Below are 16,568 nucleotides of genomic sequence, written 5' to 3'. Positions count from 1 at the left end.
TGTGTTGACTGATATTCTAAAGACCATTTTGATGTAAAAGTGGTTTTGATTTCCTCTTGAGGAACTGCAGCAAGTGTTCTTTGTCGATTTCTTCAGGAGTCATGGAGAAGCCCTCACCAGTCATGCCCAGCTGTAACAAAACAGAGAACCTTGAGGAAAAATGGGAGTAAATATAAAAACGTTCATCTTAATCCTGATCAAATATTTCATCAGTCAGTCCTATAGAAGCTAAGCAGTTCTTGTAATTACTCAAAAGCGGCAGAAGCAGCTGTGTTCACAGACACCAAGAGGAAAACATTTAAAAGGGTTTCGCATTTATAATGAGGTCAGAACTGGATTAAAAAATATCAAAGTAAAGATTCAGCCAGACTTTAATTAATAGACGGTCAATGGTGGAGAAGTTTTCTGGACACTTTTATAATATATTTAATTTCATCGTCTTCCTTCCATTAGCTGGAAATCACCACAAAGACACTTTTGATCTAAATAAATCTTGCCCTGAATTTGTTTATTTTTTTGTGCATTTCTCATGAACTGTACATTTTTATGTCAAGATTTAGATTTTGTGTCACAGCTGCAAACTTGGATTTTATATTTTTGGATTTTGCATATTATGCAGCATCATGTTTTTTTCATATGTCAGTTAAAAATAAATAAATATCGCTTAAAAACAACAATCTATTAATTAATTTTTTTTTGGTTTATATTAGTTTTATTTATTTTTTGTTCCCTTCTCTACCTCTGCTGGTTCCAAGCCCAGTTTGAGAAGGTTGCGTCAGGAAGGGCATCCGGCGTAAAACATTGCCAAATTTACCATGCGACTTGTTCGCTGTGGCGACCCCTGATGGGAGAAGCCGAAAGTGGAAGAAGAATTAGTTTTATTTATTTTTAATATATATAAAAATGAGCAACGTAAATAAAGGAAAATATTTCATTCCTGCTGTTTTTTAGACCTAAATTATTATAAAAATAATTAACTTATTGAAGCCAGAAAGGAGATAAATGTATCCCTTTGTTTTTAAAGATGACAGTTTTTGTTTGTCAGGAACTTCAGATTGAGTTTTTCTCTACTGTGACTCCCAGAGGGGGGGAAAAGATTAACATATGTATATTTATTTGTTATGTTTTAGCCAAAACAGAACATAAAAAACTATTTCTTCATGGTCATACATGCACTCACCTGCACTGCTACCTTGACTCCATAGCGCACATACGTAGCCAGGTGTTCACAGTTGTAGTGAAACAAGCCATACATCCCCGAGTCCTCATATGTCTCCGTGATGCGATCAATGATGCTCTTGTCGTCTCCTTTACAGTACGTTCTTCCAGATGAAGGATCCGTATAGTCGTCTAGGTAGTTGTTCACCTCAGGCTCCAAATTCAAGTGGAGTTTAGAAAATTTACAGCGGAAAATCTTCTCTGTAAGCAAATCAGTTGTTTAGGACTCTGTCCTTTAGATCATTTCATTGAACTTTAAATATAAGCACACTCACTTGATTGTTCATAAATGACCTCTGTTTGCTTTTTGCCACAGATGTCTACGTCTCCCACATAAACAGCAAAGTGCATGACGCGAAATCCTGCCCAACACTTCGGTTTAAAGGAAATGATATCTCCAAATTGAAACTGGAAGACATTGAAAATAGAACTAAATAAGCTGCTTAACATCTCTTAAAAGATTTTCAAGCTAAATCAGATTTAAAAAAAACGGTGATGAACTCACATTGCTCATTTCTAGTTCGGAAAACCAGAAGCAGATCAGATCTATCATCCTCTCAGAGGAGAAGCTCTGGGACGAGCGTGTTACACATGTAAAACTATCAGCATCCTAAACAATGGAAAAAATACCAAACAGTAACATTTAGACAAGAAGAAGATTAAAAAAAAACATTCAATTTGTGAATTTTGCATGGATGAGAGACGGTTTCTGTGGTTTTACCTTCTTCAGTGGAACACTGGAAGAGGAATTAGACCAAAATATAATTTTACATCCACTTATGAACAATATTCCTGAATCTTCTGGCGCCGGTGTGCACTCCTGTCCCGCTGAAGATTACATTGAAACTGTCAGGGTTATGACTTTTCCTTAGCAAAGACAAGGACCACACATGAAAACGAGAATTTCTGTTAGAGTTCTGCAGAAGGAGAAGTCTGTCTGTCACAGCTCAAAGCTGTCACAGAGGAGTTCTGCCTTCCCAGTGTTTCCAGTCTGGTTTTATTGGTGACCGGGATTGATAACATAAAAGTGAGTCATTCTATCAGGCAGAACAGGAACATCATATCTTGTATAATAAGCGCTTTTCACATCAGTATTTTCTCACTGAAGAACAGAACTGAGACACATTAATTTTATGCTGATATTAGTGTGTAAGCAAATGATAACTGTGAACATGTTTACCCCAACATCTCCTTCTGTTCATCATTTCACACATGTCAGCTACACACATGAAGCATCGTTATGTAATCTTAAGAACAGGGCATCAGAACATGTTCATTTCACCACTTGCTTTTGACATTTTCAGCAAAACATTCATACAATGCCTTTGAAGTGGGAGGATTCACATGATGGGGTGTCCTCTTCAGCTTGTTGGACCAGCTGGTAACGGATGATAGCCTGTGTGGTGGCCTTTGTTATCATGGACTTGACACAAGCCAGAACACATGTTGTAAAAAAACAGAACAGGCACAAAACGATGAGTCTAGGCGTCAATAAATTTAACAGAAGTTGAAACCAAGGGCCAGTTGTCACTAGTGGGACTGGCCCCAGGAGTCGCACACTTCACGTAGGCTTGCAGCTCTGCTAAGTCGTAAAGTGAGAGAACCCTTAGGAAAAAATGGAAGTAAATATAAACATGTTCATCTTCCACTGTCTGTTTTGGTGCTTTACAGATGTGCCTGAACACGCAACCAAACTGCATCGCCTGTCACAAATTCACATTAAAGAACAGGTTGCCTTTTCTTCCTTTCTGTAGTCCGCTGCATTCAATTTCTTTCAGTTTTTTCTCTTTTGATGTAACGTTTGATTATCTTTCAGGACCAAACTGAGGCTCAGTCACAGGAAGTCAAGAAGCTTTTTGAAGAATACAACAAAATGGTACCAGCCACATACAGCACTCGTTCTTCACATTCAGTCCAAAGTATTAGTTTCAGGAAAAGAGTCAGAAATATTAAGACGATAATATTAATATGCAGCATCACTGTGTTTTCAAACTCATTTATTTGTGAATGGGTCAATTCTTCAGCAACTGAAATGTTAATGTCTGGTTATCAGATGTTCCTGCTGTCAAAGCAGTTCACCCAGTGGGATGAGAGCCTGAGGACCATGGAGGAGGCCAAAGGAATCCGACCGGTGGAGTAGTTTCTGTAAACAGGATTGGATTCGAGGTGAAGAAGCCTGGACCACAGACAAAACTCTGTCCAACTTGTTTCTTATTTTTCCTCCTGCATCAGTTTATGTTCAAAGAAACGCCTCAGACTGATCCGCAAATAAATGAGAACATTTTTGATGAATTAAGAAGTCTAAAATCTTTTGGGTCGGTCAAATTTTGGGGTTGTGTTGTTTATTTAGGGAAAGGTTTTTGCCATTTTAAACACCACCAACTTTAATGTTGTGTGTTTACAGTTTGACACCCTTAATGAATTCTCACCCTGCAGCATTTTTGTGTCTCTGTTACACAAACTGGTGTCCATGTTGTTCATATAGACATTTTAAAGTTAAAGAGTTCCTCAAGAAAAATGTGTCAGTCCAGGTTAGTACATTGTTAAAATCCACAATGGCTTCTTTCTAGAAAATATAATAATTTTTTCTCTTTTTCTTTTTTATTCCGTGTGTTTGGTACCCAGAAATACCTTGGTGATTTTCTAATTTGGAAATTCTTTAGTTGTTGTACAGCACTCCTGTTCCAGCAGGTGGCGCTGTGTTGACTGATATTCTAAAGACCATTTTGATGTAAAAGTGGTTTTGATTTCCTCCTGAGGAACTGCAGCAAGTGTTCTTTGTCGATTTCTTCAGGAGTCATGGAGAAGCCCTCACCAGTCATGCCCAGCTGTAACAAAACAGAGAACCTTGAGGAAAAATGGGAGTAAATATTAAAACGTTCATCTAAATCCTGATCAAATATTTCATCAGTCAGTCCTATAGAAGCTAAGCAGTTCTTGTAATTACTCAAAAGCGACAGAAGCAGCTGTGTTCACAGACACCAAGAGGAAAACATTTGAGTTAAAGGGTTTCGCATTTATAATGAGGTCAGAACTGGATTAAAAAATATCAAAGTAAAGATTCAGCCAGACTTTTTTTTATTTTTTGTGCATTTCTCATGAACTGTACATTTTTTATGTCAAGATTTAGATTTTGTGTCACAGCTGCAAACTTAGATTTTATATTTTTGGATTTTGCATATTATGCAGCGTCATGTTCTTTACATATGTCAGTTAAAAACAGATAAATAAATATCGCTTAAAAACAACAATCTATTAATTAATTTTTTTTGGTTTATATTAGTTTTATTTATTTTTAATATATATAAAAATGAGCAACGTAAATAAAGGAAAATATTTCATTCCTGCTGTTTTTTAGACCTAAATTATTATAAAAATAATTAACTTCTTGAAGCCAGAAAGAAGATAAATGTATCCCTTTGTTTTTAAAGATGACAGTTTTTGTTTGTCAGGAACTTCAGATTGAGTTTTTCTCTACTGTGACTCCCAGAGGGGGGGAAAAGATTAACATATGTATATTTATTTGTTATGTTTTAGCCAAAACAGAACATAAAAAACTATTTCTTCATGGTCATACATGCACTCACCTGCACTGCTACCTTGACTCCATAGCGCACATATGTAGCCAGGTGTTCACAGTTGTAGTGAAACAAGCCATACATCCCCGAGTCCTCATATGTCTCCGTGATGCGATCAATGATGCTCTTGTCGTCTCCTTTACAGTACGTTCTTCCAGATGAAGGATCCGTATAGTCGTCTAGGTAGTTGTTCACCTCAGGCTCCAAATTCATGTGGAGTTCAGAAAATCTACAGCGGAGAACATTCTCTGTAAGCAAATCAGTTGTTTAGGACTCTGTCCTTTAGATCATTTCATTGAACTTTAAATATAAGCACACTCACTTGATTGTTCATAAATGACCTCTGTTTGCTTTTTGCCACAGACGTCTACGTCTCCCACATAAACAGCAAAGTGCATGACGCGAAATCCTGCCCAACACTTCGGTTTAAAGGAAATGATATCTCCAAGTTGAAACTGGAAGACATTGAAAAGAGCATAAAATTAGATTAGTTTAGATAACTTTAGTTATCCCATGATGGGGAAATTCACTTATCTGCAGCAGCAAAAAGGACGTTCAAAAATGACATCCAAATTAAATAAATACAGCAGCAAAAGTAACATTCATCAAACACTTTATAAATACAAAAATAAATACGTACGAAAAAAAGCAGCTCAACATCTCCTGAGAGATTTTTAAGCTAAATGAGAAAAAAAAAAACAGTGATCAACTCACATTGTTCATTTCTAGTTCTGAAAACCAGAAGCATATAAGGTTTGTCATCCTTCTAGAGGAGAAGCTCTGGGATGAGCATGTTACACCTGTAAAATAAAAATACCAAATGGTAACATTTAGACAAGAAAAAGATTTAAAACATGCAATTTTGTGTGAATAAAAAGACGGCTTCTGTGGTCTTACCTTCTTCAGTGGAACACCGGAAAAGGAATCAGACCAAAATATAATTTTACATTCACTTATGAACAATATTCCTGCATTTTCTGTCCTTGGTGTGCACTCCTGTCCTGCAGAAGATGACATTGAAACTATCTGTGGTTGGTTCTGTACAGTTTTGCATATGAGCTGTGCTATTATTTTTTCTGCACTGCCAACTGTTCCGATACTCAAAGTTAGTCCATTTAATACACTGCAGGTAACGTGCATCATTCTGGTTTTTGCATCAAAACTAGGACCTGGAATTTCTTTTCATTTTAAAATATATTATAAATTTAATTTTATAAACATTAAAAAAGACAAAGGTTTCTTAGTCACAGAGACACTGTGACTGAGGTAACCCTGAAATTGTCTGCTTATGTTTTCTTAGACTGATGTAAAGGAGTGGAAATGTGGATGTGACTCAATTTAAAATCATTTGTTTTACATCACAATTTTAAATATCATTATTGTCTATTAACAGAGTATAAATTACTCTTAATCTTTTTAAACTTGTATGTAAGGAAAATAATTACTCTCCAAAAAAATATCAGTTACATTATGAATGATTGTTTTTTGAGTATGAATCCTGCCTGACCTCAAAAACAGTTTCATTCTCCAACTCTTGGGATTGTCCTCCATATTTTATCCATTTTAAAAACACATTGCACTTGAGAAAGCCAGCTCAGAGCTTCTTAATTTGTGGATGCCTGTGTTTTCTCTGCTGTAGTTTTCAGTTTGAAGAAAATGTGGAACAGAAACCAAGAGGTTGATCATTGCCATGCAGGCAATTATGCAAAATTGATTCTTTAATATCAGGCTGGTTTAGGGTTATCTGATTTGCAGGAGGTTACTGCCCTGATGGGGTGGCAGCGTAGGCAGCCATCACATATATGTTATGCAATAATTCATTCATTTTCTGCATGGAGGCTGAAGACTATTTTATACTCACGATTCTACATACCTACTTAACGTACTTATTGATATAAGTGAACTTTATGTTTTGTTTTGTTTTTGTTTTTTGCTTTTTTATCCCACAGCTTTTGGATTTCATTCTAAAAGTGGCTGCAGTTGATATTTTCTCACAATCAAGTACGTTAGACTGTGGAATAAATCTGTTATTTTCCTAATCTGATGAAGTTTCAAAGATGGTTTGGGTTTATTATTTCCACTTTTTAATAATACTTTTTTCAGGTTTCCACTGGCTGCTGTAAAAGTGGAATCATCACACACAAGGGGGAACTTAAAAAGACTAAGACAAAATACAACAAACAAACGAAACTACTGTCCAACATGTGATAAATTAACATGCACAATGAATGAAACTAAGGACCATCAAAATGGAAACTAAAGTAAAGAAACACAGAAAGAGTTCCTTGTCCACTGGGCGATGGTTCAGTCCAATTAGCTGCCTGCTGAATATAAGGCCTCTGCTGACTGGCATGCATTCTTGTGTCAGGCCTGACTTGATGGTTCCAGCAGCAGATGGCAGCAGCAGCAACAATGGTTCCCTCAGCACTGGTAACTCAAAACAAAACATCAAATTATAATAAAGTAAACTGAAACATGTTAATACATTTAATGTTCAAATGTGTGTTTGGGTTATGTTTGAAAAAAAGAAGTCTAAAAGTATATGCAAAAAAATATAAAATGAACAAATTTATGTAGGGTGTGGTGCAGGAGGTTACTGCCCTGATGGGGTGGCAGCGTAGGCAGCCATCACATATATGTTATGCAATAATTCATTCATTTTCTAATCCGTTGTATCCCTTTCGGGGTCACAGGGCTGCTGGAGCCTATGTCCCGGCCACTTTAATACTTTAGTTTCCAAGAAATGTTGTGGTTTGATGGTGGAAAACAGGCTACGTTTACATTGCGATTATCATCCTCTCATGTAGCGTACCAGTGCTAACAATATTTTCACCAATAGTCACATGTTTCTTACCAAAGGCTCAACAGACTGCAACACTCCATTCCTACAATCACCTTTATGAGAATATATTAAATAAATTGGTATCGAATACGAAGCAGACAACTGGGAATGTGCAAAAAAAAATGGAAAAGCTTGTTAGTGCTCCACTTTAGATTCAGTGAGGATTTTAAAGTCAAAAAGATGTGAACACAAATCTAGAAACAGACCTTTATTTGAATAACATCAAAAAAAAACATGTAATAATATGATTTGCTCAGAGTACATTGCTTAAAAAAACATTTGCAACAAACACCCATAACTTTCATGTGAGACAAATGTCAAAGAGGCATTTATTCATGCCAGCAGGTTTCACTTCTAGATTTGAAAGCTTGTTTAAGTTCGACTTTCAACCCTGTGAGACAGTTTTTTTTTTTTATGAGAACCTTAGAAAAAACAAGCAAACACATTCAAAGTCATCAGTAAAGCGGATTCCAGTGTACATTTAAGCATGGGCTTCCTATAGCTCAGTTTCAGCTTTTTTTCTAAACAACAGATCAATCTCAAGTAGGAAAAACTGAAGAAGGTCTTTAGCGATAAAAAATCATCCGGCTTTTACAACATTAAAGAACTTTTTAACAAATAAAGTGCCTAGCAATAAATAAAAGAATCGTACTGAGACAGTAAAATGTGGGTTTAAATCCACAATTAGACTGCTATAACATCAACAAAGTTGTTGAATCTAATCCATTTCCTGAGTTTACAACCTCTGGAGTTCATCATCACAGGGACTTTTTCCTTTCCCATTTCTTTATTTTGGAAGAACCCCATGGGCTCCATGTATGTCTCTGCACCATCCTGCGCATCACCGCCTCCATCTGTTCTTTTAGATCTTCGTCCTCCGTCCGTCTCACAGGGACCTCTGTCCGCCCAAGCACCACGGGGAGCAGGGCGTTCTGTCTGGAACTCCCGTCCATCAGAAACCCCAAACATCGGTCCACTCCATCTTTGAATCAAATCTGTTTACAGCACTTTTTTCTTTGTCAATTTGTTTCTTTACGCCTTTTGTTTCCATAGTTTACCTATTCATTTTGAATTTGGTAATTTTCAGTTTCTTTGTGGGTTTTAAAAGGTGCGTTTAAAGTAAAATGTAGTAGTATTGCTCCGTCGGACCTGTTGCTCCACAGTTTCTTTACTCTTGAACACTAGATTTCCTCAGCATCTTCAAACACAGATGTGCTTCATAGAGGATGCCTTAGGACCCAGAGTGTAGATCAGCATCAAGTCCTTCTTTTCAAGCGGTTTGAGCGGCGCATCCAGTAGAATCTCAGTCTTTGACTTCTTGACCTTTTCTTTGAGAGTATTCTTCAGACAGTACTGTGGGGAGGATTAAAAGAACATATTAAGATCAAGAAAAAAACACACCAAAAAAGTTATTGTTTACAACTGAAATATTTATGGTTTCAAATGCTGAACAGATGAGAACTTTGTACAAAGAGTAAAAGGATCAAATGAAAATAAAGGTGTGCCATTCCATTCATTACTTACATGGCTGAGGATGAATATCAAAAGTGCAATTATCAGCAGTGCTGTGGCAAACAAAACCAAGCTGGTATCCCTTATGACAGTTTCCATCACAGTATCAGTAGGACAATCTGAAAATGAAGGGGAGATCAATGTTACTCTAATTGTATTTGAATCTGCTTTAATCGAAGATGTTGATTTGCTAGCCGTGGTGTTCAATTCATTTATTTCTTCTAACAATTCTGTTTATCTCTCCATAAAAATAAGAAATGCTTAAAAAAAAGACAGTTTTACATTGCTTTTTAGTCAACACCATGATGTGCATTGGAATTATTGGAATTAGGGTTAGGGTTTCTTTAGTGGAACCGTTTTAAATATGTGCCTTTAGGCCTTTTTTTATTTTATTTTTTTATAAAAGGCAGCCTGAATGTGTCAGGAAATGTTGCTGCAAATATCTAAGAGACATCTAATCTAAAACCACAACCTAAAAGCTCATATTTACCTTCCACAGAGAGAAGAATCCTCCCTTCCCTGTTCTGCTCGCCCACAGGTGCAGCCAGGGAACAGATGTAGACGCCGCTGTCGCTGCACGCCAGGCTGGGCAGGAGGATGCTGTGAGCTTCATCCAGCAGCTCCACCTCCCTGTACATGCCCTCATACAGCCTTGTTGGACCATCTGGCAGCTCTTTTCTCAACAGGCCACTGCGATGTAGTGATGGGCTTTTTTCAAGCTGTGAAAGCATCAATGATAGATTTTTAACAGACTATCACCAGTGATTAAAATAAATGAATTTGTCAGTCCTGCAAGGAACGAACACTTTGTATTGAATTGAAAATATAAAAGCATTTTAGCTGCGAATTTGACACAGTTTTATTGGACTTAATTTTAATGGTTTACGAAATAATTAGAGAGTAATAATCAGTTCAAACCTCAGGCAGAAATGGTTTATTTCAACTAATAAATGTATTTATTTAAATTAATAACCCTTAGCAAAAAGTAGTCTATGTAAGTGTTCTACAAGTATACTAATAGTGAGTATTACTTTTTTTCTTTTCCTATTTTTGCACATTTTGTATTTGTATTTTTGCACATTTTGAACACCCCTCATTCTTTTTCTTTTGCACATTGCTATCATTATTCTCTGCTTTTTGAACTGCTGTAACAATTGAATTTCCCCAATGTGGGATCAATAAAGAATAAAGGATATCTCATTTTAAGTTTACCTTTTATATACTATTATGTAAACTTAAAGTATTTTAATTTAGTCTGAAGATGTATTTAGTTAGTAAACATCCTACTATTATGGACTTGCTACACTTATACTTAAACATTTTTAAGTGTATTACTTTTTGCAAAGGGGACATTAACAGCAGTACAGTAATTTGTGTTGTCCTTGACAAAATCTGGCAGAAAAAAGTTTGAAACTCTCTGCAATTGCACATGTTCCCCCTAAAGGAACTCTTGGCAGATTTTCCAACATATTCCAGGAAAAAGGAAATAGAGATGATGGGTTTCGACTTTTAGAATCAAATGAAGGATCATCGTATAAAACACGTGACTTATGCTCCGTTTCAGCCTCTAGTAGAATTAAACCAAGTCTCTCTTTTTTTCCTCAAATAGATGATTACATGAAGTGAAACTTTTAATAATAATAGTTTTGGATTTACCTTGTACCAGCTCACTGCCAGGTACGCGACCCCCTGCTTCAGCTCAGCGGTGCACTGCAGGCTGATGTTCCACCCGGTGGGAGCCCTGACTTCCGGGGTGTCCGCGACGACCGTCCGAGCCACCGCCACGCATGCGCCTGAAAGCACAAGTCCGTTAGGATCCATCCATCGCAGAAGCTCCGGGTGCTCGGCAGTACTTTAGTGAGGGAAACCATTTAACTGCGTCGACATTGACAAAAATAAATGCATAAAAAAGGTTCTCCAGCGCTTACTGAGTAACAGCAACGAAGCCAGAAGCAGCAGATGTGAAGATCTCATCTTGACGTGGAGCTGAAACACAGCACGACGAAAGGAATCTGAATTTGAATGTAAAACAGGAAACTGCAAGAGCGCTTTAACATAACCCGACTGTCGACAGAGACGTCACGTGGGTGGGTGGGAGGGGCCGGAACGTTTGATATTTCCAGGACGTTTAATCATTGTGCGCATCGCCGCTTGAGGTAACATGGTGTTTAACGGATTATATTTCGTTATCGGTAAGTGTATTATGTCTACAATTTTTGTAATAAACGTGTTAATGCTGCGAGTTTCATACACACGTGACTCGTAAAAACTACCTGCATGATGATGATGATGCACTCGGTCTTCAAAACAAAGAGGAAAAATAAATGTAATGCTACAACATTCTAAAATAATCTTTGTAAAACACACTCCACTCGGGATCGCGGTGGTGGGTCTCCCCTGGAACTGCAGCCGAACAAATAATTTTTATAAAACTTGGAAACGTTCTGACGTTAGCGGGTCATCTCACCTTCTCCTAAAGAACAGGTTTTGTTTAATGCTTTAACCCACAACCTTTGTAGGTTTAGGCTTTTAATGTTGGTTTATCGTGTTTATAAAGAAAGTGAAAACATTAAATAAATAATAAATGAATCGAGGAATTTCCCGAACTTTCCCCCCACACACGAGTGAAAACAGGTTAGGAAATCCCCCGTGACGCTGGTCTGACTCACTAGTTTCACTACGAAAAGGTTGAGGAACTCCACTGAGGAAATGACAGCCAAACACGTGTAGACCACATAACAACCATAGGCTACTCACTGTATAGTATTTAATGTATTAAAAACAGCCTTAAAATGATTACAGCTGATATTATCAACACAAACAAAAAGTGGCCAAACTAATTTGTTGGTGTTTTCATTTTAGTTAATTTAAGGCTGACTTTATTTACCCCAAGAAGAATATCAAGCCTTCCAGCTTTATTAAAAAGTTTAAAAAGTGCAACAAACATCCAAACATCTGGGAAAAGCCGATATATCTCTACATAATATGCATTCAGTTAAAGTTCAACTGTGGAAGAAGCGTCTCTGAGCTATTGCAGAAGATTAGAGATGATATTTAGGAAGTCCACCACCCCCTCAATGAAAGTCCATGTGGGAGTCCAAGACAAAAAGATCTGATTCTTTGCCATTTAACCTTTTTCTTGTTTTTGTTTTTTCACTTTTCTGTCCTTTGAAGGAAATGAACATAAAAAAACTCTGACCTTCTTTATCAAATAAACATATTTCTTCTTGCACAAAACATTAAACATAACGACCAAACCACCTTACTGTTGTGTAGATTTTTGTTTACAAATGTGTGTTTTATTTTATTTTCTACGTTCAGAAAAGTGTGGTACAAACATTAACTCTATTATTAAAGATGACATCTGTCAATTACATATTTGCTCTCTCTTGTTCCCTAAAAAAGTCAAATATATGTGCTAAAGTGAAGTATTAGAAAATGAATCCTAAGAAACTGACTTTTGTACATAACCTCATTTATAACCAAGTCCTGATGTTTATCTTTAAAAGTTGTTTTAGCTGCACTAAGCAAGGCAACTGGATCAGAAGAGGTGATTCTTCCTTATGACTGCTGTGACCCAAATATCCGGATCAATTCAGCCTGTGAAAACATCCTGTCACATAACGGCGTGGTAAGTCTAATGATCCACTCTGATCTTTTTTGTTCAAATGAAAGGATTTCTACCCTCTATTGCACCCCAGAGACAGAAGTTAAAGTTTATAAATTGGTTTCCATCCTTTTAGCTGCTGTCATTTCCTGTCATATAGAGGGCAATATTCTCTAAAGAAGCTTGAAAAGTCAAAGGATTCAACTACACAACAGCTGCCACCAAAACAGCAAATCTATCAAGTTTTTTTCAGGTTTTGTTTCATCACAAGAATCTCATCAAATAAATGAACAAAACAAAAACAATCGACTATTCAGGCAAACAAACTTTAGACCTGACCGAACAATAATCTTTTATTTGTTAATTGCATTTTGTAGTCTGAAGGTTAAGCATTTTCAGTAATTTATGCTCATTGTCTTTTTCAAATACAACCAAAGTAAGTGTTAGCATACACACTTCATGTTAAATTTTCTGCCCAATTCCTGTCAGACATTGACTTATCTATTTCTGAATAAGGCAGGAGGAAAGGTTTAGAAAACATGTCTTGAGACTACACTAAACCTCAGTAGTTTTGTCTGTTTGTGTATTTAAGAAATGTATATATTGTATACAAAGAAGACTTATCTGAATAAAAGTCAATTTTATCGCAAATGGTTGATTAATTCTTGTTATTTTTTATTTTCTTTTAGACATTTGCTGTTTTCAGTGGGACTCGTAAAGACTGCTCTACTCCATGCGAAGGAAGAAATGGGGACATGGTGACCCTGAGTAAATGCGTGGATGTAACTGTGTCACCTACGTGCACCAATGTGAGTCACCCAATTCTTTGTTTTGCTCATTTCTCCTCGTCTTAATTTATGAATCGAAAAATAAAATCTACATTATCTGAGCATAAACTGTTTGTTTTTTTCAGGGAAATGGTCAAATCAAAGGAGTAAATAGAACCAAGTACGTGGGTCAACTTTGCCCTGACTCTCAAAGGGGCAATTCATCACCTGGATGTCAGGGTGAGTTTTCCTAATTTATTCCAATTTTCAGAACAATTTGAAATAGTCGACATTTAGCATTTTTAGATTAATGGTTTTCGGATAAAGTAAGAAAAAATATATGAACTTCCACAAAATACAGGTTTAGCATATTTCTATCATTCTAAAAAAATCCCAGTCTGTAGGTTTTATTGTAATCACCTATCCAATTTTCCATATTTATTGATCATTTTTCTACAAATACAGGACATTTCTGGCCCCTGAAATCCCACTCTACATGGCTTCTTTTTACCATAGGCAAACTTCTCGATTACTCAAAAGATTTTAAGGCTGTTTTTGGTGTTTTTAACATGATTTTTTTTAGATATTTTTGTGATGATGGAGGACATGAACATTTAGACAGACAGACAGACAGACAGACAGACAGACAGACAGAAGAGTAAGCTCAGAATAGCATTTCTGGGTATTTCTTTATTCAAATCGTTGTGAATCAGGAGAACAGGAAAAAATGCACTTTGAAATAGAACACATTTGTGGTGTAGAAAATATGGTGGGCGGGGCCACAAGCTGCCTGCTCCGCCCAATTCTGATGCATCCACCTGCAGACAAATAGATCCATGTTTTCCTCGTCTGAGCTGGCATCTGGCTCAGAACTGTACGGCTGGATAGCTCCAATGTTGCTCTCCGTTTTTGTTGCACCGGTAATGTTAGGTTTGTGAGTGTGATGGGCTGTAAGCTAATGGAAGAACATGTAAACAGAGAGCTCTCTGCAACAGGTAGGGGGGAGGGGGGTGGTTCTAATGAACCCCTGCCACCGTGAAGAAACTAGGTTCTAGAGAATGACATAAGTTATTTGGTTTTGGTGAAAAATGGCGTAATCATAATTTAAAACACCACTGGGAACACTTTTAAAGTAGATCAAAAGATTGTGTGAGAGAGAGAGAAAGAGTGTGACTTATATCAATCCAGTGACAAAGTCTCTGTTCATCATTTCTTTGAACTGCAGAAGTCCTTTTTGCTTTTTCAGATTAATCATTCTTTTCTATTTTATGTATTTATTTAGATAAAATGAGGCGCACTCACCTGATTTTATTGTTTTTATGCTTCAGCCTCCATCACTGTGCTGCTGATGTTACTCATGGCTGGAAGGTTTCTGCTGCAGGGAATCTGCTAAATCATCTCCAGAGAGAACTCCTCTGCTTCTTTGCTTGCTGATCTCATCACGCACCGTCTTGCACTTTTACTCTTTAAGGTCTGGTTCTAAAAGCAGATATCTCATGTTGCCTTTGATTCCCTTCAGGCATCTAATTGCCTAACGCCTAACGCCTATTAATTCTAATTGCCTTCAAAACCACATTAAGCAGTTAAAAAAAAAAGATTTCTATTTTTATTTTCCCTAAGCTTTAATCACTGTCTACAACAAAACAAATACTTTATTATAACAGCACAAATCGATTATTGGTCTGACAGCAAATGAATGTGGAGTTGTTCTCAGTTTTGCCCAATTACGAAATGATTTAAACTAAATCCACCCAAAATTTCTTTTACCAAAGAATGTTTTGATTAAAAACTCATAAAGCATATAGCCTTAGAGATCAGAGGTGCTTCACAAATGGTGGATGATGATAATAATATCACTGATCAAATATTTATTTACAGTTTTTATTTATTTTACATCTAAACCACTACAAACTGACAAAACAGCAGCTATAACACTTAAGGGAGTTAATAATCATGTCAATGAAATAGTTGGGTATTTTATAAATTATTTTTGTGATTATGTATTTCCATTTGTGTTGTTTTTAAACAAAAGAAGGGAAAACACTATTGTATTGGCTTCATCCAAATATTTATTCTTAAAAAAAAGGTACATTAATTATTTTTGTGAAGGCATTATACATTCCAACAGCTGTTTATAAATGGAAATTTTTATTTCTATCATTTTTAGCAAATGTCTTCCTGTTTGCTGGATGATTATTGACTGTCTAGTGTTTTAACTCCATTTAACACTCTAAGTTGAGGTTCATCAAACGTTTGCACTGAGTCATTAAAAATACATGAAGGAAAAGTAGAGGTCATCGGAGCAAGAAAGGGCATCCTGTGAATATTTATTCAGTCATGGAGAACCGTTATGGAAATGTTTTTTTCTGTTGCTTCCATAAAAACATTGCCTTAAAATGAAACGCCAGGAAGTATCAGTCATACTGTGACTTTATTTGTGCCATGCCTTTTCATTTATTTACAGGAAAAAACAAGACACAGTTCTATTCTCACTGCCACTTTCTAAAATCAAATCATTCCAATTAAAAGAGATCTAACTGCAGATTTTTGTACTTTACAATTTAATCTATTTTCAATATAACTCAATTTTTTGGTCTTAAAATTTGCTTGGGTGGCAAAAAATACTTTAAAAAAATAAATGCTGTTAAATTTGTCAAAAATTCAAAATTGCCTGATTAAAGTATTTAGCTATTAATGGCCCTGTATTAAGCAAAATCAACTTTTTCAGCTTTTAAGTGTAATATATTGTTATTCCTCACGAAAAACATCCCCAAAGACAGTATTTGGATCTGTTTACGCATGTCTGAGCATTCCTCTCAAAACCTGCACTTTGATCACCAGTCCCTCCCAATTCATGAAAACGAGTGGATTCTCACATTGTGATGTCACAAAGTGAGGAACCGCCCCTTCCAGAAAGAGTCTGTGCTTCTAAATTACTAATAAAATCTTCATTAAAAATGCGTCCTTAGTGTAGCAAAGTTAATATATATATATAAATATGAATATTAATATGAATATGATTCAGGAACTTTAAAAATGCAACC

The 16,568-nt window shown here is 36.3% G+C and overlaps 4 protein-coding genes and 1 long non-coding RNA gene across 8 annotated transcripts in view; 2 read left to right on the top strand and 3 right to left on the bottom strand.

Annotated features, from left to right (window-relative positions):
* Positions 1 to 16: 16 nt before the first annotated feature.
* LOC144984510 (uncharacterized) lies at positions 17 to 2,067 on the bottom strand. Its single transcript, XM_078933179.1, has 5 exons — positions 1,940 to 2,067; positions 1,724 to 1,828; positions 1,494 to 1,626; positions 1,181 to 1,419; positions 17 to 130 (listed from the first exon to the last, which is right to left on the bottom strand). The coding sequence occupies exons 2-5, from the start codon at positions 1,769 to 1,771 to the stop codon at positions 17 to 19; spliced, it is 534 nt and encodes a 177-aa protein (XP_078789305.1). The 5' UTR covers positions 1,772 to 1,828; positions 1,940 to 2,067.
* A 745-nt stretch (positions 2,068 to 2,812) lies between these two features.
* LOC105356022 (uncharacterized) lies at positions 2,813 to 3,510 on the top strand. Its single transcript, XR_013648220.1, has 3 exons — positions 2,813 to 2,948; positions 3,035 to 3,094; positions 3,272 to 3,510. It is a non-coding gene; the product is annotated as an uncharacterized LOC105356022 (long non-coding RNA).
* Positions 3,511 to 3,836: 326 nt separating this feature from the next.
* LOC144984489 (uncharacterized) lies at positions 3,837 to 5,041 on the bottom strand. Its single transcript, XM_078933031.1, has 2 exons — positions 4,806 to 5,041; positions 3,837 to 4,046 (listed from the first exon to the last, which is right to left on the bottom strand). Exons 1-2 carry the CDS (start codon positions 5,007 to 5,009, stop codon positions 3,933 to 3,935), a joined length of 318 nt encoding a protein of 105 aa, XP_078789157.1. The 5' UTR covers positions 5,010 to 5,041; the 3' UTR covers positions 3,837 to 3,932.
* A 2,790-nt stretch (positions 5,042 to 7,831) lies between these two features.
* Positions 7,832 to 11,238, bottom strand: LOC101163929 (uncharacterized). Its single transcript, XM_004078340.5, has 5 exons — positions 11,079 to 11,238; positions 10,807 to 10,943; positions 9,641 to 9,869; positions 9,163 to 9,269; positions 7,832 to 8,991 (listed from the first exon to the last, which is right to left on the bottom strand). The coding sequence occupies exons 1-5, from the start codon at positions 11,122 to 11,124 to the stop codon at positions 8,839 to 8,841; spliced, it is 672 nt and encodes a 223-aa protein (XP_004078388.1). The 5' UTR covers positions 11,125 to 11,238; the 3' UTR covers positions 7,832 to 8,838.
* The window catches only part of LOC144984488 (uncharacterized), a 26,149-nt gene continuing 20,784 nt past the window's right edge, over positions 11,204 to 16,568 (top strand). For 3 of the 4 annotated variants that reach the window (XR_013648218.1, XR_013648217.1, XR_013648219.1), the window contains exons 1-4: positions 11,204 to 11,342; positions 12,660 to 12,781; positions 13,447 to 13,566; positions 13,671 to 13,764. Coding sequence is in view for 1 of the 4 variants with exons in the window: in XM_078933030.1 (XP_078789156.1) it covers positions 11,312 to 11,342; positions 12,660 to 12,781; positions 13,447 to 13,566; positions 13,671 to 13,764; positions 14,853 to 14,917 (432 nt within the window). In the remaining 3 variants the exon portion in view is untranslated. Of the gene's footprint in view, positions 11,343 to 12,659; positions 12,782 to 13,446; positions 13,567 to 13,670; positions 13,765 to 14,852; positions 15,508 to 16,568 lie in introns of those variants that run through there. The other variant, XM_078933030.1, reaches the window with a different exon arrangement.

The sequence above is a fragment of the Oryzias latipes genome, chromosome 16 (genome assembly GCF_053564925.1).
Source record: "Oryzias latipes strain Hd-rR chromosome 16, Olatipes_Hd-rR_3.1".
Classification (NCBI taxonomy): Eukaryota; Metazoa; Chordata; class Actinopteri; order Beloniformes; family Adrianichthyidae; genus Oryzias; species Oryzias latipes.
The sequence above is the reverse complement of the archived record's forward strand: the minus strand, read 5'-3'. Positions and strand labels throughout refer to the sequence as shown.

What these genes read in the sequence shown, in the direction of transcription:
- LOC144984510 (XM_078933179.1), bottom strand. Translation starts at nt 1,771, where the DNA reads ATGATAGATCTGATCTGCTTCTGGTTTTCCGAACTAGAAATGAGCAAT. An exon ending in GGTCATTTATGAACAATCAA is followed by an intron (nt 1,420 to 1,493) that starts GTGAGTGTGCTT and finishes ATTTGCTTACAG; the next exon opens with AGAAGATTTTCCGCTGTAAA. An exon ending in GAGTCAAGGTAGCAGTGCAG is followed by an intron (nt 131 to 1,180) that starts GTGAGTGCATGT and finishes GTTTTGTTACAG; the next exon opens with CTGGGCATGACTGGTGAGGG.
- LOC101163929 (XM_004078340.5), bottom strand. Translation starts at nt 11,124, where the DNA reads ATGAGATCTTCACATCTGCTGCTTCTGGCTTCGTTGCTGTTACTCA. An exon ending in TGGCAGTGAGCTGGTACAAG is followed by an intron (nt 9,870 to 10,806) that starts GTAAATCCAAAA and finishes ATGCTTTCACAG; the next exon opens with CTTGAAAAAAGCCCATCACT. An exon ending in TGATATTCATCCTCAGCCAT is followed by an intron (nt 8,992 to 9,162) that starts GTAAGTAATGAA and finishes TCCTCCCCACAG; the next exon opens with TACTGTCTGAAGAATACTCT.
- LOC144984489 (XM_078933031.1), bottom strand. Translation starts at nt 5,009, where the DNA reads ATGAATTTGGAGCCTGAGGTGAACAACTACCTAGACGACTATACGGAT. An exon ending in GAGTCAAGGTAGCAGTGCAG is followed by an intron (nt 4,047 to 4,805) that starts GTGAGTGCATGT and finishes GTTTTGTTACAG; the next exon opens with CTGGGCATGACTGGTGAGGG.